Raw genomic sequence first — 20768 nt, 5'->3', positions numbered from 1 at the left:
AAATCTCCTGGGATCACTCTTGGAAGAAAGGGCAACATGGCAACAATCTGCTGTGATCTGCGACTTGCTAGCAGATTATTCCAAAAATATAACACTAAAGGTTGCCACATTTGCAATTGCAGCCCAAAAGATCAGAGCTAAGGTAGCAAAACCCATACTTGAGGTCAGAAATGGAAATGGCGATGGTTTGGGATGATACAAATCAGACACTGTCATTGTTATGTTGCTGCTATCATAATTTTAAACAGCTAGTTTTAATTTTTGAATAAGTGTTAATGTTTTTATTGGAAAGTGTTTATAAAGGTTGTATACTACTGATGTCATGGCCTATGGCTAGTACAATAAACAATTCATTCATTCAACACAATGGAACTAAAGCTAGATGAACTGAAAGAAAAGTCAGTTTCCAATGTTAGGGGATTAGAACATGACAAGAGTCCTGCTAGATCACACCAAAGGTCAACAGAGCCTACCATCCTTTTTCACACAGTTTCAAATAGACAAGGCCTCCTGGAGATACTCCTAAACCGGAGATGGAGCTCAGTTAGATGGTATTCCGTGTAGGACTAGCCCAACTATTAGGCAAAATGAGGCAGCTCCCAGGCTGCAGATGCTAGAAGGTGGCCGCAAAGCATTACAGGAGAAAGCTGTGCCTTACATGTCCTTGTAAATTAGTATGACTGTTTTCAGCTCTCATGGAAGATGCTGTGTCCCATTCACTGTCAATGCTGAAAAGTGATATAGCTGCCAGTCTCGTTGGCTTTTGAATACATAAAAGGAGAGGGCATCAAAAATACTTTAGACTGTTGAGTAGGACCAGAGCAGCATGTAATATTTGCAAGCTGCAAGGCACCTAGCACTCTGATATGGCCCAACACTTCATCCACATTTTAAGAATTACTGGAGGTCTGTCATTCATAGAGTCACCATACATCGAAGTCAACTTGATAGCAGTAAACAAGAGCATGGAGTTTCCATAGCTTCCTTTCGTTTCAGTTGTTTTATGATGACTCTGAAAATCTATAATGCTTGCTCCAGGCTGGCTGATGCTGTTATCACTACTCACTAGGCAAGCACAAAGACCACTGGAACAGGAATTGAGTTACTAGAAAGTACTTTGCAAAGAATGTCCTTAGACCAACCCTGAGAATGGTCTAAAAACAAATGTTAGTTTAACTGCTCAAACTAGGTAAATTTGGCCATATAAACGGTCTAGGGGGTATAGTTGGGTAGCCCAAAAGTGCCTCTGAAGGAACAGAAATCAATTAGTGCCAACATGCTACATGTAACACAGTTACAGATAAATATGTTGGCCTGTTAGAGTATTACTCTCAAACTCTGCCTTTTACCAACAGAATTGAGTTGTTCTTTCTGGATCAGGGCTCAAGGGCTGAACGTTGCCAGTTCAGTATTCCTCCTGTCACTTGTGATAGTCTTCCGTTCAAAATCAATTTCTCTTTTCCTCTTCTGTTGGATTTGATCCTGGTGCTATTAGTAAATACTGCTAAGCTGCTTGGCAACAATGGCCACACAACACCATTTCAACTGGCACGTAGGTAGGTGGGAAATTGCTCCAATAATAAGCTAAGCCACTTTTCTTTTCAAAAGGGGATGGTACTTCTTTCAAATACAATAATAATAGAAGATTAGTTTTAAAAAGTAGTTGAAAGTGTATAGTTTGGAGGATCAGCTCCTTCAAGCAGCTTAGCAGCTATTCAACAATGTGAATGCAAAGATTCATATAGATATAATGTAAATAGACAGATAGACTCGCAACAGCATTAACAGTTGGAGAAATGCTTTTTTCAAAACCATGAGTTTTGAGTCCCTCATTGATGGCATATTTGATTGAATGGGGGGCTTTACTTTAAATAATATATATGATACTGTGATCAAGCTGCAAGCTCAAGGTATGCAAGTATGTTTAAGGATCAGTGGCCTTTCAATACTGCATGGTAGTTAAAAGTCCATTCTGTAATACGGTGGTGTTATGAAAGCAAATTTCTGTGAATTGTTCCAGGTTCAGTTTGATGGTAGGGTAGATGTTGCTGAATTTCTGACAGACATTCTCCAATTATTCCCTACCATTAGTCTAAATCAGTGGTTCTCATCCTGTGGGTCCCCAGGTGTTTTGGCCTACAACTCCCAGAAATCCCAGTCAGTTTACCAGCTGTTAGGATTTCTGGGAATTGAAGGACAAAACATCTGGGGACCCACAGGTTGAGAACCACTGGTCTAAATAATGAAAATACTATCAGTGTATTTAAGATAGTGGATTGATTTCTAGGCACAAGAGTCATGAAGATGTTTGCAAGCTGTGGTTCCTTGTGAGTGCCCATAATTAGAAAGTACATTATATTCCCCAAAATGAAGTATTTAAAGATGAAATAATTTGGTAGCTAAGTGTGCCCTTGCCCTGCATGGCTTGAATGCATTAATGCATCTCATTAAGTAGATTTAAATCTGCAAAGGTTCATGCTAAAATAAGTCAGTTTTACGGGTGCTGCCCAATCCCCCCCTCCAGTTTTATTTTTATGCTGAAATTGACTATCATTATAATCTTTTTTGAAAAACATTCAGGTGATACGAGCAGGGCTGCACCTAGTATTCCAAGTGTGATTGCAGCACATTGTAGTGCATGACAGTGTTATTTTTATTACTTCTCTAAGAATCCCCTGTGTGTATATGGATCTGTGTCTATCTGCCTGAGTGTGTGTGTCAAACATTGCATTTCATTGTAATGAGAACCTGTCTTTGAGCAAATCACTTTCCCAAGGGGACTGAACTAAATTTGGTTGCAATATATCAGGGAGACGGTGCACACGGTGGCAATCTACTTTGGGTCCTTGCTCTCTTGTCAAAAATGTTCTCAAGTAACTAGAGCAATTACTTTAAATAGAAGGCACTATTCCACTTTCACATCATGTCTGTGCAGCACAGAAATAATCATCAACTTGTTTTTCCTTTGACAAAGTACTCAGCGCTCAGTGCAGGTTACCAGCCCACCTGTTTTCTGAAAGGTAAGTGAGGGAAGAATGACGCACCCTCAGGAAGGTTATTTCTGCCAAAGTGTAAATGGCATAGAACTCAAAGAGGAAATGTGCCCCTGTGATACAACAGCACAGAGGAGACCCACCCTTTCACATGAGGTGCAGCCATTTGTTAACCATATCTGAGGGATGTTGTCCCTTTTGTGAGAGCTTTCCTGCTAATAAGGCAGACTTGTGTTAAAATAAGGAGATGTTATGGTATGTCTTTTTTGGGGGGGGGGGGGGGGTTGGAATGAAACAATTACTGCTGTCTAAAAGGATGCTTGGTTTTGAGTTCCAAAAAAGCGAAACCTTTCCAAGTACAGTAGAGTCTTGCTTATCCAACATAAACGGGCCGGCAGAACATTGGATTAGCGAAAATGTTGGATAATAAGGAGGGATTTAGGAAAAGCCTATTAAATGTCAAATTACATTATGATTTTACAAATTAAGCACCAAACCATCATGTTTTACAACAAATTGACAGAAAAAGAAGTTCAATACACAGTAACGTTATGTAGTAATTACTGTATTTATGAATTTAGCACCAAAACATTGCAATATATGGAAAACTACAAAAACATTGACTACTAAAAGGCAAACTGCTTTGGATAATACAGAACGTTGGATAAGTGGGACTCTACAGTACCACCTTTTTTATTAGTGATCTTTTTACTCCTACCAATAAAAGAAAGAGTCTGTTCCCCTTTTCTACCTTCTGCCTTACATAAATTAACTTGAAAATAAACCTAAAATTTGATGGGTCCATTTCCAACAGTTAGCCAGATACATTTGGTAAGCCTGAAGGCAAGAGCTTTTCCTTGTTGGTTGTCTGATGTAGGGCTTTCTCAACTTGTGTCCCCTTTTTGCCCAAGATATGTTTATGTGACCCCGGATATATAGGTATATAAAATAGGTATACAAATCAAACTTTTATTGATGGTTGAGATGGAAGACTACTTATACCACAGTAATAACAACTGGGGCATGACTAACTTCCAACTTCATAAAAACAACCCCTTAAGTAAAATACATCAGCTTTCAGTGTCTGCTGGGGTTTGGTTCCAGGATCCACAGTGGGTTCCAAAACCACATGGATGGTCATATTCCATGATTACACATCAGTCTGATAACCCTCTAACCATGAGGTATCTAGCCTGTGATGGATCTGCAAATCATCATCATCATCGTTGTCATCATCATCATCATCATCATCATCATCATATTTAAGAAGCTTATATCTTCAACTCCCTTACCTGGTTGTTGCAAATCCTTCATGTAGACTTTCTATTTGGTGACTGCTGTGGGTTCAAGAAGCTTATTATTTTAAATCTCTTACCTGGTCATTGCAAATCCTTCTTGCAGATCTTGTACTTGGTGAATGCTGCGGGTTCAAGAAGCTCACTCCTTCAGATATCTTACCTGGTAATTGCAGATCCTTCCTGCAGATATTGTACTTGGTGACTGTTGTTGTTTCAAGAAACTCATGCCTTCAAATCACTTAACCTGGGAGTTGAAAATCCTTCTTGCTTTTATGTCGTATCAAAAGAACTGCATAAATAAGTACAAAATGCTAAAAAAAATAGAGGGAACACAAGTGGCTAAATAATTTTTGACTAAAAGCGGGCAACAGCAACCACATTGTAGCTTTCAACAATCTTTCCTCAGGCTTAAAGGTGACCACTACAAGTGATAGTGGTTGGGGCGGGATACGGAAAGAGCCTCCTTGAAGGCTGAGTAAATACAGTCAGGTGTCCCCTGGGCAATGTTTCTTGTAAATGGCTAATCTTTCCAACCCAAAAGCATTGCTTTTAAACATCCTTCCTGCTGATCTTCCTGTTTTGGTTGTTTTTTTTTTTTTACTGTGGCCTCCTAGACTGATTTGTCCTCATTTACTGAGATCTTTCTCATTATCTTCAATAATAATTTCCTTAGGAAAATGTAGCAAGTAATATTTGTAGTTCACAAAAAGAAAATGGTTGTGTTTCAGTTCCTTATAACGTGTCTTCTGTTGTCTCATTCAAATGTTATCTATACAGGCAAACTACATCATATTCATCTCATATTGACCTCTATCCTGCCCCATAACATTCATGGTGATCATTCCTGCCAGGAGAATGCAAAGTAAAGGAGACATTTAGATAACCAAGTCAGAAAATCTATGGGGAAAGGCACTTCTCTCCTTTCCTAAAATGAAAGTGAAAGAACAAAACAAAACTAGGAAAAATAATCTCCCATTTGCTGCCCCTTTGTGATCCTTACCACTAACTGCTTCACTCTGAGCCCCCTACTCCAGCCTTAACTGTCATGGAACGCTTGGTGCATCACAAAGGAAGACATGCCGCATCATCCATGCCCTGCTTAGGCCACTGTAAGCATTCCGGCACCACTTTAACTGCCATAATTCAAATCCTGAAAGTGTTCCCCCGGATGATAAGGTATGTCAGCACATCTTGGCATGAGATAGATGACTCCCCAACCCAATAACAAAACACACCATGTTTTCAAAGCATATGTAGGACAGTTGCTTTCACAAGAATGAGATTCCCATTTGTTGAATCTATACTAGGGACGTAAGCTGTTTTCATAAGCCAGCATGGTATTGTGGCTTGGACTCCAAATGGAGACTAGGGCTTGACTAGGGCTCAACCACAGAAACTCTTTGGATGTCTTTGGGTGAGTCACACACTCTCAGACACAGGAAACCCTAGTGATAGCATCACCTTAGGATCACCATGTCAGGAACAAAGATAACACATCTCTGTTGTTGTTGTTGTTGTTGTTGTTGTTGTTGTTGTTGTTGTTGTTTTGTTGTTGTTGTTGTTTGCCTTGAAGACATTTCCAGCTCTTGGTGACCCCATCTCAAGGTTTTCTGGGTCTGAGAGTATGTGACTCAACCAAAGCTGCCCCAGTGTTTTGTTTTGTCTGAGTGAGCAGAGATTCAAGCTCTGGTTCCCAGAGTTGTAGACTAATACTTAAATCACCATGTGACACTAGCTGTGTAATAAATGGTTCTCTGTTTTCGTTTCCTATAAATGTGCCTGTTCCATTTAAGAGCTGAAAGGAAAAACTGGGCACACTTGCCACACATTCCATCCACTGGGCAGTACGGCCATTTATCTCCTGTAGTGCTCACCTTTAACCCCGAGTATCTGATTCAGGGAGGGATCTTAAAAATAAAAGTCACAAAATGTGCAACAGGAGGCCTAGAGTTAAAACTGTGGATCTTACAGAACTGCACATTCCAGGATCTCATACAATGGAGTCATGGGAGTTGAAGTGGTAACAGAATGCTGCAACTGCACATGAAAAGGGTCCTGGGTTTCTTTTATTAATGCTGGTATTTCCTCAGCTATGTAGGGTGGGATAGGAATGAGCTGTAGGTCTGCACAGGGTTTCTGAGGAGATGAGTGGGCGCCTAAAGAAATGTTAGGTAACATTAAGAAAATTCTCTTTCCTATTCAAAGGATACAGGGTACAATTTGTCCATTTGGTTCTCTCTTTCAATTGCAAATGCACTCTTCCGGACATTGACTTGTCCCTGCCACGATTAATCAACGAGATCCCAGGGTTCAGGTTTTGGCTTGAAAATGAAGGTAGCTCTCCAATGTGCTGATCCTATTTGAGGGTAGAATTCAGCATTTGGGATTGCTCCTCTGTTAGTTAGAGCAGTGGTTCTCAATCTGTGGGTCCCCAGATGTTTTGGCCTTCAACTCCCAGAAATGGTAAACTGGTTGGGATTTCTGGAAGCTGTAGGCCAAAACACCAGGGGATCCAAAGGTTGAGAAACACTGGTTTAGAGTTTAGACGAATTCTGAGAGTTGTAGTACCACAATGCAACTTTCCCAAATTCTACAAATGGAGAGATGAACACAATGGGATAAAAGATGACAACAAATCTATATAATAAATCTTATGTTTCTTCTATTTCTACAGAAACACAAAGCCGGTGACATCCATGCACTTTGGAATTACTTAGATCAGTTAACACCAAAGTCTGGTCAGAAGTCTCATCTGCCTTGTTGCGAATTCTGGAAGTTGAAGCCCAAAACACTTGGAAGAACAGAGTTTGGGAAAACCTGGCTCTTGTTTTGGATCTAAAAAACAACAACACAAAGAACCTAGCTGTGAAGCTGGTTGAATGAGCCAAAGAGTTGGGGGGGGGGGGGGAAGTGTCTTCCATCATGTCAAAAAGCATTTCAATTCTGGGCTCTCCAATGATCTTTTTATTTCTTCTCTGGCAACCTCCCAATCATTCCTTCCATTCAGAAGCTTTTGGGCTTGACATAGATGTGTTTGCCACTTCATAAAACGCCTATTAAGGGGAAAGGTATGCATAATCAGCCCATTGAAGAGAAGATCTGATTGCCCTCTTTCTTTCTCTGAAAGATGGCATCAGCTCTCTTCTCATATTTGCAGAATTGCAGTGAGGTGCTGCCTGTGTGTCAGCACCATTCCTTTCACCCACTGACCAGCTGATATCAGTCAGTGTGTCCCACCTTGCAAACACTGCCTGGAGGTTTCAATAGAAGAGATGCAGAATTCCATGTGCAGAGTGTTATGTGACACTTGTGTGACTTGGCCCATACCTACGAGGACAGCCATGCTATTTGAAGCTGCCCCAGAGGACACTGTTCTGGTTGAAAGACTATCATGATCAAGTTCCACAATGACCTCCCAATGGCTCTTAAGCAACCCTTAAGCCTCTTAAGACCATCTGCAAGGTAGCAACTTTTGAATTTCCTTTAGCACTTTTATATATTAACACCTTAGAGCTCTTGCACACACTTAATTCCTTGGGAAATTGATAAACTTTATTGTAGTGTAACTTGTAAGACTTTTCTTTTTCTAGTGATGATACCACTATTGACTGGAGTCCAGCACTAGTTTGGATTTGTTGGTGCAATGGGATGAACCCTCAAATTACAGGAAAGGAGATTTCACCTGAACATTAGGAAGAACTTCCTGACTGTAAGAGCTGTTCAACAGTGGAACTCTCTGCCTCAGAGTGTTGTAGATGCTTCTTCTTTAGAGGCTTTTAAATAAAGGCTGGATGGCCATCTGTTGGATGTGCTTTGATTGTGCTTTTTCTGAATGGCAGGGAGGTTGGACTGGATGACCCATGAGGTCTCTTCCGGTTCTATGATTCTATGAACATCTTGTCAGCACATCATGGTTATGTGTAATATGGGTGTTTTGGGATCTAAAGCAGTCATTATCTCCGTTTTTTACTTGCCACATCTTTGGTCCTTTAAAAACTTGGTTATTATAAAAAATAGTAACAAGCACACATATTAGCTAATGTCTTACTGCTTCAAAACAGTAAGTTTAAAAATGTTTTATGTTTTAAAAATGTTTTATGTTTATGTTGTTGTGTGCATCTGTGTTGTTTCTGAGTCATGGCAACCCTAAGGCAAGCCTACCATGGGGTTTTCTTGGCACGGTTGTTCAGAGGGGTTTTGTTCAGCTAATGGATTTCCATGGCTGAACAGGGATTTGAACCCTGTTTGCCAGCAACATAAACCAATGCTGAAACCAATAGTCCATGCAGGCTCTCCTTACTTGTATACCACTTTAAGATCTTGTGACATACGAGGAAATATGCATATTTTACTAAAGCCAATATATAAAAACAAATATGTTTTTCTCCCAAGGAGAACTCTTATGCGACAAGACTTCCTATCCAATATATTGTATTAAATATAATATAATTAATATGCCAATATTATATTACATTATGATTACAAGGCTTCTTCTGTAGGACTGGGACTATTGTAATAGACTTGTGGGGAACTTGCTGACATCAGAACACAGTAATAAAGTTTCCGAACAAGCCCTTAGAGAAGCACTCCCTTCCGCTTGGTTGCCTCTGTTGATGGTGGGAGAATGCATTTATTCATGGGATGATGGCAGAACTGCATTTAACTAAGCATTTTCTAAATGAATAGCTCATCAATTAAATAATAATGAAAAAATTAAACAACAGAGCTGATGCTGAATCTTTTTTTTAATTTTGCTGCTTGAAAGCAATTGCAGAGCTAGTAACAGGAGGAAAACAGTGATATATTAAAACCAGAACAAAGCAAACATCAGCTGGTAGGCTAAGAGGAAACAGGACCCTGCAAAGGGAGGAAGTTCATAGAGGCCAAGCCCGCAATAAATCTTAATAAAATACAATACAGAAAATAGGATCTGAGAGTCTCCAAAATACAATATCTTAAGGGATTGGCAATAATACAAAATAAGGTTCATTATGTACAAACAATTTCTGCTTTTGGTCTCTGTACAACATTGTGAATTGGAGGCACACATGGGCTATGCCCAGTAGAATTTCTGAATAGATAAAAAGGATATGCACGAATGGAAGAGTGGTTCTTTGTGCTAGTTTTGGGCCGAGGAAAGTGGGATGGGGGGAGCTGCAGTGGTATATTGGCCCTGGTGGACTTCATTGAAGAATGGCTATAGAGGATCACTCCACTCCTATCAGAGCTGGAAATGCTGTTGCCAATGTACTGGCAAGCTTACTGGGGAATTCTAGGGGCCATAGACCAAGTACTGATTCTTGCATTTCTACTAAAATAGAAATTTAAGTGAAGCCTGCAATTTCATACTTCTGTCTCAAATGGCACTAGGAAAACAGTACAAGAATGGAGCTGTTCAGGAAACATGTGTACATCCAAACCATCTGTGGCTACACCAGTGGGCACAGTCAGACTGACTTGTTTTCACAAGTGTTGTAGAGATCCTTCCAGTTGTACTCTCATGTTCTCAGGGTAAACTACAAGAGCAAACAAGGACGTCATTAAATCCAAATACCTGAAGAGAATGGAATTGGAAGGATACATGGAATTGGAAGGAACTGAAAATATGATGGACATTGATTCTTAATCCCATTATGTGAGGGTTTCCAAAGCATTCCTGCAAAAGCTTCCAAGCACTGAACTGTGCATGGTACTTTCATCTTAGAAAGAATATGCATTTTTTCTACAATGATTAAATTCTGGTGAAAGAAAAAATGGGCATCAAAACAGAATCTTAAAAAAAAATGAATCAGGATTTTGGCAAGAAGATGAGACAAGACTACATTGGTAGTATATTACTCTCAGAAACAAATCCATGAAGTTCAGTATGTTTGATACCAAGTGTGCAGCCACACAAGTAACACAATGGTTGATGTTATGAATTTTTATCTGATGAAACAAGTGAAAATTTCCTTTGCAAACTATTCTTATTCCTAACTGGACACTTAATCACGTAACTTTGTTCCACCTTCATTTTACAGCTTTTAAAAATGTCACGTGTCATACAAAAATTAAGACAATACAGAATACAATTTCAGAAGGAAGAAATGATTTTTTTCTTGAAATTGACATACATGTGGCTGGAGTTAGTTTACACAGTACGTAATTGGAACTGTGCAGCCAGAAGTGGAGAATGTCTGGTGACCTATTACATAGGGAGGAAAAATTATAACCAGTGGCCACATTGATCAAGTGTGGAAGGGAAAAATTAGAGATTAATGTTTATGTTGCCAACTCTTTATCCCTGCAAATCAAGGTGAATCTCAACAGAAAGACCAGTGTTGGCACTGGGGAACAAAGGGGAGAAGGGACAAGACGCTGAACTCAAGGCGAATTTAGAGATGTCTAAATGAAGCATCCTTTCCCACTGACAGTGCAGTTCTATGCATGTTTACACAGAAGTAGGTTTCACTATGTTCAACCTGTCTAAATCCTTAGAAAGTATGTTTATGATTACAGCCCCAATCCCCCTACAGTGTACTCCCTCCTAAGCAGGTGGACTCAGGAGTAAGGCCCTCTGGGTCCAAGGGGACTTACTCCCAGGTCAGTGTGCAGAGGATTGCTGCTTTTAATCATGCAGCTGGGAAAGGATCTGCAGCCAGACGGAAGAGGCCCTGAGGACTGGCAACTGCTATAAGTATTCCGCTGCATCACTGGAGGTTCTCTCTCTGCAGAAAAAGGAAAGAAAGAAAACAAGAATACAAATTAATCATTTTGCCACATGCTGTCTCTTCCCATATCAGACTCAAGTCTCTGATGGATGCTCCAATATCTCTCCCACTATTCTTGATTTGCTCCATTGGTTGCTGATCTGCTTCCAGACTCAATTTAAAGTGCAGGTTATTGCCTATAAAGCCCAATTTGGTTCGGGTCCTGCCTTTTTATGTGACTGCATCTCTCCTTTTGAACCTGTTCAGGCCCTAAGATCAGCCGCAGAGACCTTCCTCTCGATCCCAGGCAAGGTTGGTGGGTACGAAGGAGAAGGCATTCTCGGTAGTGCCCCCCCCCCCCCCGGCTCTGGAATATCATTCCCAAAGAAATTAGACAAGCACCCACCCTCATAAGTTTCAGGAAGGAGATGAAAACCTGGCTATTTAAGCAGGCTTTTGATAATGGCTAAGAGTATCATCCACCTTATTGGGCAGGACTTTAAATGGTTATTAGAACTATAATTTATAATGCCGGATACCCTGATCATAGGAATTGGCTGGTTTTAAATGGCATACGCACGCACGCACACACGCACACACACACACACGCACACACAGACACATTTGGAGGGCTAAATAGTCTTTCAAACTGTTTATTTATGTTTACACTTTTGTGCTATTTTGTTTTTATTAATTGATATATGATTATTGTCTGTGTTATATCATTTATTATATTTGTTTGTGTTGTAAGCTGCCCCAAGTCCCTTCGGGGAGAGGGGGTGGGATATAAATAAAGCTTATTATTATTATTATTATTATTATTATTATTATTATTATTATTATTATTATTATTACTATTGCTGTTTTAAGGGGTTGCTCAAGTTTTCTGAGGATATTTGGTAGGTGCTGGAAAGTGGATCTGCTCACCTCTCATGGAATTGCTCCTTGGGATGAGTGACAGCTGTGCTGGTCTGATTTGTTCCCTCCTGCTGAGATTTGTGCAGATATTTGGCAGTTTCATGAGGCACAACCAGTGGACTGTGCACAAGCTCTGGAGGTGGCTGCTCTTCCTCTCCATTTTTTCCAGCTTCCCACTTTTCAGGATGTTCCACAGAGATGAAGGAGCTGTAGCCCTCCTCTAAGGAGCCCCCGTGTTCATCGTAGAATAGAAGGCTCCGGGACTGAACTGCAAAAAGAAGAGGTCTGTTAGGTGCTAAGAACAAGGCTTTATAATGTCAATGGACTGCACTAGCTCTTTGGCATTCAGTAAGCATTCTTATTAGATATATTTATAGTATGCTGCGTTTCCTCCAATCAATTCAAGGAAGCACTTATTTTTCTCACTGTGTCTCTGCAACAATGCTGTGAGTTTGTTCAGTCTGAAAGAGAACGACTGTCTCAAGGTTAACCAGGGACATTCATGGATCACTGTGGAAGAGAAGCTGAATCTCCCAAGTCCCAATCCAGCCCACTAAACATTGCACCATATTGCCATGTGCCAGAATACATTGACATATGTGCTCATGATATACATAAACATCCTGACCATCTGCTATAATTATATTGCAGAGTTCTGAGTCGGCCTCCCCCGCAACTCCATGCCCTTAAGATCTACATAGGAGACAATAATTCAGTGAACATGATACTCCCTTATTCTGTCTTTATACCAACAAAATCTGAACAAGCTGAATTTCTATATATCATGCAATTGTTACATCTACAATAAAAAAGCAAAGTGGCAACTAAAATGGATCTAATACTCTCTAACCATTTTAATGAAATCCAGAAAACATGGTGATTTCCATTGTTAAAATGTTATAGTTCACTGCATACTTTCCCTAATACACTGTTGGGACCCAAAGCCTGACTTTGGCATTTCTTTTGCAGAAATCATACCCTGATGTAGCACTATACAACATCTCCCCAATCAACGCATGCCCTCAAACATACAGAACTCGGAAATAACATAGTTACTGGCAACAAGCCATTCTTTTGTTTTGATAATGCAAGTAAGTCACACCATAAAGCCAACACAATGAGAGGAAGTTGGTGCATGGAATACTGTGTTCTAGTTATGTTTTGTTTAGAGGCATTTTCAAGTTTTATTCCTCTTCTCATCAATTCTAAGTTACTTTCATGGAAAACAATTGATGTTCTAAGACTTAATTTCCATACAATTTCCTCTTTTATCAAGCAATAGAGACAATACATTTTTCTAAACTATATAAGAACAGGAATAATTTTTAACAGTAACTTTCCAGGTTATGGATAGCCAATGGTATCTCCCAAAATAATGCTAAATTTCCTATAACCATAGAGTTGAAAGAGATCACATGGGCCATCAAGTCCAACCCCCTGCCGTGCAGGAAAAAGCACAATCAATTTCTAGCACAAGCCTAGAAGCATATAATGCAGTTGAATGCAGTTAAACTCAATTATGAAACTTCGTTATACGGCAGTGTAGTTGGAGTCAGTGATAGTCCTTTCTGGATGATTTCAAACACCAGCTCTTACACATGCTAACAAACGTTAACCTAGCTGATCCACATCTTGAATGGCAATGCCATTTATGGATCTTCAATCTATGGAAGGAAAGGGTGGGAAAGAAAAGCAATGATGGAATAGTAGTAGTCCACAGGGCAGAGAGGAACAAATAACAAAGCATAGCCCCGACCTACTCTGCATTATATGGTTAGTGTTGTCTTCTATAATGCAGTTCAATGTAGTTAAATTACATTATATGAGTCTATACTGACAATATAATATAGTTCAATCTACATTAAATGGCCAGTGTAGATGGGGCCTCAATGCAGATAAACCACACTGAACTGCATTTTCTATGGCCTCATTTACAATTTTACACTAATCATTCATTGCAGATCAAACTGAATTATATGTTCAGTGTAGATAATGCAACTCAAGGCAGTTAAACTGCACTATATGAGTCTACACTCTGACCATATAATACTGTTCGATCTGCATTAAATGGTAAGTGTAGATGGAGCCATAGAAAGTTACTTCTTCGAACTGTAGCTTCCAGAATCCACTAACTAGCATGAACCCTTACCATGCTGGCAGGGGGATCCTGAGAATTCCAGCTGAAATAAGTAATTTTTGATGCTCTGGCAAACAGTCTGTCTTTCCCCTAGCATTAAAAAAATTACTGCAGGAGGTTTCTATCATGGAAGCCTCGACCTTCAGTGCACAGTAGTATAATCCATATGTTTGTTCTCTCTTCTCGACTTCTTTTTGTGCGACTTGGGCTTTTGTTTCCATCTTGTGTTGCAAACATTAACTAACCAGAAAGGTTTTAGAAGTAAGTTTGATTGTTGGGTTAACAAGACAGTGAGAGCTTCTCAGGGGACAAGGCTGAGGATAAACTGTCATGTAGCTGCAGTGACAATGATTGTAGGAGCAGAGAAGACCATAGTCAGCACTGATACAGAAATACTATCAGTGTCCCACTCCTTGCATCCTAATACATTGTTGCAGATATATCCTGATTGGAAATAACTGATAAAATCCACTCTGAGGTGTGAGGTTGCCTACAAATCAAAAATGATAAAACCAGTGACTCTACTGATCCCATTGGATATCCTTCTTCATTACCCTAGAAAGAAATACTAGCCTTATTTAATTATAGGGTCACATTATTTCAATGCAGATGCGAATATCAAGATTAGGGCCTATTTTTTGTGTTTTCAAATTTCAAACTTGGACACAGGAGTAGATGAAGAGAATGGAAACTGGAAAGTCTTTTAAAGGTAGCTGGACAGAAGTTGGACATGCTGATTTATAAGAGCAGCAAGTCCTGAAATAACTGAAAAGGGTAAATAGAAATCCAGTATCTCTCACTCCACTGTAGAAATAATACACATCCCAAAGAGAAATATATTATAGCTAACCTACTGAATGGGTTCCTGTTGATGGGGACTTTAAGGCCCTGCCTCAAATAACAACTACTTCTGGGTTGCTGAGAGTCTTTCGGGCTGTATGGCCATGTTCGAGAAGCTTTCTCTACTGACGTTTCACCCATATCTGTGGCAGGCATTCTCAGAGGTTGTGAGGTACCTCACAACCTCTGAGGATGCCTGTCACAGATATGGGTGAAACATCAGGAGATAAAGCTTTTGGAACTTGGCCATACAGCCCAAAAGATTCACAGCAATCCAGTAATTCCGGTCATGAAAGCCTTGGACAATACATTGAACTTTTACTCCTTTCAATCAGACCTTGGTCGAAAACCTCTCAAACAGAGGGCTTAATGTAATGGAGGGCACATAAGAATCCTAAACAAAAACAATCCCTTTTCCTTTGCAGGTTTCCTGAAGCATTTCAGATCTGTTTTGGGGCCCAGTACATTCTTGCTTTTCCCCAGAAGTACAATGCATGTTCACACATGATCTTAGATATGCGTTTGGTTCTCCGTTTCCATTGCTTTTTTATTGGCAGTGCTCTTCCTCTGTCTCACAGTACTCTGATAGTTTTAACTAGTGTCCATCAGAAGTTTGCTTTGAGGTTTTATTTTACAAGGTCAGGGAGACCTCCTGCTTATTTGTTCAGTTCTCCTCGTATCGGGAAGAGTGGAGATGGAGCACTGAACTGAGGAAGACAAGAATAATCTTTGGAAATGCAAGCTGGTATTTACTGAATGGTTTGGTATAAAGACATGAAAATAATAAACTAAAGCCAACAGCTCTGAAGGTAAAGTAAAAATAGAATGAAGAATCTTTACAATTATAAGAAACAAATAGACAGAAGAATAACACTATATTCTTACTATAGTCAGGAAACATATTCAGTCAGAATGGCAAAAAATATTACTCTAAAATCAGGATAGTAAATAAAGAACAACATTGAGAAAACGGGATTCCCAGACAAGAAACAATCTGGGACAGTAAACACTGCCCAGCAAAGGATTCTCTCAGGCAAGAAGCAGCCAGGCTGTGAATTTGCAAGGCCATTAAATGCTAATCAAGCTGGCCATTCGCACTTGCCTCAAGCAGACAAGAGTTCTTTCTCCCACCCTGGACCTTCCACAGATATGTAAACCCTACTTGCATAGTTTTCTAACAGACCTCACAACCTCTGAGGATGCCTGCCAGAGATGTGGGTGAAACGTTAGGAGAGAATGCTTCTGGAACATGGCCATACAGCCTGGAAAACTCACAGCAACCCCAAAAACATAACTTTTCCAAGCAGTTTCTTCTGGGATTAATAGCTAAAAAGAGTCAAAATTGACTCACTTTTACTAGTTGTATAAATGTCTGCTGTTGGTGCTGTTTTTACTGTCTGTGATGTTGCAGAGAATTCTGGGAGACATGGCACCAGGGAGCCCAGGACCAGGACAAAGCATACAACTAGGACCTGTGGATGAGACACGAGAGAAATTGCCAATGTAGACAGTTAACAGAAACACTGTGTGAATACACATTTATTTGAGCCTTTACTGGTACAGTATTATTGTTCCATGGACATTTTGATGTTATAGCTGCAGTTAAACCAATTGCTCTGTCATCTAGGTATTAGGATTAATGATATTCATGTATTCTTTATTTATTCCATTTTAATCCTGCCATTCCTGAGTCGCCCTGAGTCCCCTGTTGGGTGAGAAGGGCGGGATATAAATATTGTAATAAATAAACTCCTCCAAGCAGCCCTCAGCAAAATGCACCATTCAAGCTATTTTGTCTAGTAAATTAGGCTGAAAGATAATGAATTACTCAAAGTCATTCAGTGAGCTTTTTGGCTGACTAGGGCCCTATCAACTCTACTATTTAATGGATAGTAGAATCACATTAGCCTGGTGCATCCACACATCACACAGACAATTGAATCCGAGGAAGCTCACTTAGTCTGGGTTAAAAAAAAACTGGAAAAGGTCTGAATCATCCAGAAAGATCCGAACCTTTCCCGATGTTTTGGCAGTGGACACTGCCATCTGGGATCTCAATGTGGTATCCAAGACCACATCCCCACAGCCAACCCATATCCCCCAAGCTCAAGTAGCCTACGAAGAAGGGGTGACAGTATTTTCCTGCCCCCATTCCCTCCCAAAGCTACAGAAAGTCACCACTTACAATTGCTGCAGGATCTGTCCTTCCTGATTTATGAAGCAACTGAGGAGATTGGGGGGGGGGGGGGTTACTCATCCCAGTCTCCATTGCTTCCAGCAAGATGCTGAATCGGGAAGTACAGATCCTGCAGTAATGGTAATGGATGATTTTCTGTAGTTTTTTTTGGGAGGAGAGGATGAGGGTGCAGGGAGGGTAGGAGGTCCAGCCCATATCCAGCCCTGCTGAAAGGGCTTTGGCACAGCTGGGCTGACTGGCCCATCTCCTGTCATGGAGGCAACTTAGGGCTGGATAATGTGGCCTCAATGCTGCTCGGAACCAATTGCATTTTGTGCCTGTGTGGAAGGGTCCTCAGACTTGAATCTATAATTCCACTTTAACTGCCATTGTAACATCCAAAGAAAGACTGATTTGCAATTTAGGTCATGTCTACATGGGCCAGATAAAATGGACTCACTTTGCAACTGCTGCAAGGGATCGTCATAACCTACAGTGGTTTTATAGTAATAGTGCTGCATCCTGGCTTTAATCCAAGGTAAGGGGAGCTGCAATTTCTTCCAGGAATTTCTGGAGTGATTCCAGTGTTTTTGAGGTGTGGAAGGATGGACGGTGCTGGATCCAGTCCAACCTGGAGTCCACATGTAAACAGACACATGGCTGAAGCATAAGCAGCTCTCTGGCAGTGCCTTGCTGGTGACATCACTTCTGCTGCTCACATGGCTAGTCTCCTTGATGTAACCTCAACAAAAGCAATGTTGCCAGCAAAGCTCTCCCAGGGAGCTACTTCTAGGTGGCAAAACAGCAGCAGTAACTTCCAATACACTCTTGGCCTGGTCAAACATTGGATACCAAAGGATTCAAGGGATGCTCTCGTGTTGCATCTGGGCCATCTTCAGAACATGGTCCTCCAAGATTACCTTAGTAAGTGTAAATGCAGCCTTTGGGAGGAGTATTTAAAACTCAACTACAGAGCCCTAGTGACTATTGGAGATAACTGCATCCAGTCTCTGGGCACATATGTCTTTGGAAATAAATGACAATCATAACCTTATTGAAAAGGAAAAAATGATGTCATATCTGTTTGGCAAATATGAATGTTCATGAACATGTAGAGATCACCTTTTGAAAACCACTAGTCAAGAAAAGCATTACCTTGTTAGAAGTCAACCTTTTGAACAAGTGATACTCATAAGCATTTATGTAATGGCACATAGGTAACTCTGCTGTTAAACTGAAGAACCATGCCTTTGACCTGCCAAGGACAAAGAACATGGCACTACAAAAATATATTTGGTTAGCAGAGGATGGTTGTTTCTTTGAAGCTGAAGTTGCAGTTGCAGTTGCAACTTGCACTTTGTAATTGCAGTTGCCCAAAAGATATACACTCCCTTGATATCTCTTAGTTTAAAATATGCACTCAGAGATTTTAAAAAAACCAAAGTCTTCTTTGAAAAATAACATACGGTATCTTGTTTACTCACAAATATCTTGTATTAATTCACCATACAGGCACGTTTATTATTTAAGGTTCAGTTATACATAGGATGCACTTCTCTTTGTATGTTGAGTACACAGGGTATCATTCTTAATCAATAGTCCATAGTCTTTAGGTATAGTTGTACTCACTGAAGTCCATAAGTCATATTTTTCTACTGAAGTCCAAACAACAACATGCATCCACCTCCATTGAGGTGTTAAACAAATATTGAATACAAAATTGAGTCCTGAGTCTGAACATGCTCAGTACAATCACATATCTATAATCCCTTCCACACCAAAGAGGTACAGTTAAACTGGCAAATCAACATACACATAGAATACAGGTTAGCAATTATATACATTAACAAATAAATACTGAAAGGCTTGGGAGGTTGCTATTTCCAACAGTGACTAACCAAAATCCAAATCCCAGGATTCCATGGGATGCAGCCATGGCAATTAAAGTGGAACCAAATTATACAGATTATGTGAAGGGGTCCTTAGCCTTGATAGTCTTAAAATGACATTCTCAGAAACAAGTATTTAGACATCACTGTCAAGCGATGGAGAAAACATTCCTTTGCTGCATTTCTGCCTGATGCGAAAATCCACCAGAAGAGATCCCTTCATTCATAATGCACTAAGACCATTTCAATGGTAAAAAAGAACATGATATTTAACAACAGAAAAACATGGCAGCCTTCATCAACTTATTTTGTCATATTAGGTTTTAGATTGAAACTAAGAGTAATTAAGGTTTCAATGAAGGCAACATATATACAGCAACTGATAAGAAATTGTGTATGTGAGTTATTTTTATCTCAGATTGACTCACAAACCTAGTTCTGGCTATTTATTTAGGGAAATTTTATACTGCCCTGTTCTCAGGATGACTCACAACACAAAACAGGTTAAAAATATCACAATAATGATAAATACATACAGTTCAGGTTTCAAATGCCTTTAAAATGTAACTTGCAATAATAAAAATCTAATCTAAAATTCCTGGGACAAGTTATCAGTTAAGGCTGAATGGTACTGTAAACCTTTGACATGTATATACCTGAAATGAAAAGTCAAATTAATATACAATAAAATAGTGCCTGGCCTCTTTTTTAAAAACACTGCAGATAGAGGAAAAATTGCACCTCTTATCTACTATATTTTAAAAGAACTTATTCTGTGTCAGTTCACAGTATGCCAAGCTCTGTTCAGTGGGTTGCCAGGATTATATATTAATGGATGGCAAGAACAGTCCAAGTTAGATTAGGGAGGATTAAATAAAAAGACAATAGGAATACAAATCCTTTTCATACAGGGGACGCCAAATCTTACCCTGCATACGTATGTGTGTGGGAGGTAGTTGCTGAGACGGAGCAACATTATTCTAAACAATACCACTCAGAGTAGTTCAGGCCTGCTATTTTGGCACTGAAGCAAAAAAAAAAAAAGCCTTTCAGAATGGATGAGGAGGCGGTCAGTGAGGGTAGGTGGGTCCACATTGGTTGGGTTACACCCAGGGAGCTAACTGAGCCTGGGAGTTTGGCAACTGTTACATATCGTTTTCTGTGCAGGATCTTACCAAGAGAGGTTTGCTTCTGGGCTGCTTGAAGAAGACCTTTTACATCAGTGGTTCCCAACCTTCTTTTGACCAGGGGCCACTTGACCAGGGACCACTCTCCAATATTAGTACCAAAAGGGTTACAAGTCAGTTTGTGGTCAACTTTGGATTTGGTTTGGTTAATTGCGGTGCTGATTCAGAAAACTGCATTGGATAGACCACATCAGCTCTAATTTCTGATACAGAACATATGCCACCCAGTAGTTGCTATCTGCTTACCCACAGAAAACCATATTTAATAATCTATGCTGATGTGGTCTATCCAATGCAATAGTCAGCTCTGCGGAAAGGAGTGGAAATAAAATAAATAAAATAAATAAAGAGGAAGGAGGTTTGCAGACCAGATTTTTGTTCTTGCGTCCCACTACTGGGCCGTGGCCCACAGGTTGAGAACCACCGTTTTACATAGACACCTAAGGATTATTTAAATCTCTCTCAAAGGATATTATGTGAGTCAACGCAATTGTAAATATGGCTGTATATATGTTGCTCCGCATTTTGAAGAGTAAACTTCTTGTTCATTACTGATCATCTGTGTGGCATATATTTTCTCTGGCAAGACAGTGTGTGGACTGGTCAAATGTGAATTATGTGTGATTTTTCATTTCACCATA

General features: G+C 40.0%; 1 protein-coding gene and 1 long non-coding RNA gene across 2 annotated transcripts in view; one reads left to right on the top strand and one right to left on the bottom strand.

Moving 5' to 3' along the window:
- The first annotated feature begins 5281 nt into the window (after positions 1-5281).
- On the top strand, positions 5282-7161 carry LOC134295449 (uncharacterized). The gene is made up of 2 exons (XR_010002016.1): positions 5282-5467; positions 6966-7161. It is a non-coding gene; the product is annotated as an uncharacterized LOC134295449 (long non-coding RNA).
- Positions 7162-9018: 1857 nt separating this feature from the next.
- Positions 9019-20768, bottom strand: part of creb3l1 (cAMP responsive element binding protein 3 like 1) — a 100915-nt gene continuing 89165 nt past the window's right edge. The window contains exons 10-12 of the mRNA XM_008104748.3: positions 16227-16347; positions 11908-12166; positions 9019-10998 (exon numbers count right to left, since the gene is read on the bottom strand). Coding sequence (XP_008102955.1) covers positions 10962-10998; positions 11908-12166; positions 16227-16347 — 417 coding nt within the window. The 3' untranslated portion in view covers positions 9019-10961. The remainder of the gene's footprint in view (positions 10999-11907; positions 12167-16226; positions 16348-20768) is intronic.

Source organism: Anolis carolinensis, chromosome 1 (genome assembly GCF_035594765.1).
Source record: "Anolis carolinensis isolate JA03-04 chromosome 1, rAnoCar3.1.pri, whole genome shotgun sequence".
Taxonomy (NCBI): Eukaryota; Metazoa; Chordata; class Lepidosauria; order Squamata; family Dactyloidae; genus Anolis; species Anolis carolinensis.
Note: the sequence above shows the minus strand (reverse complement) of the source record. Positions and strands in the feature narration are given on the sequence as shown.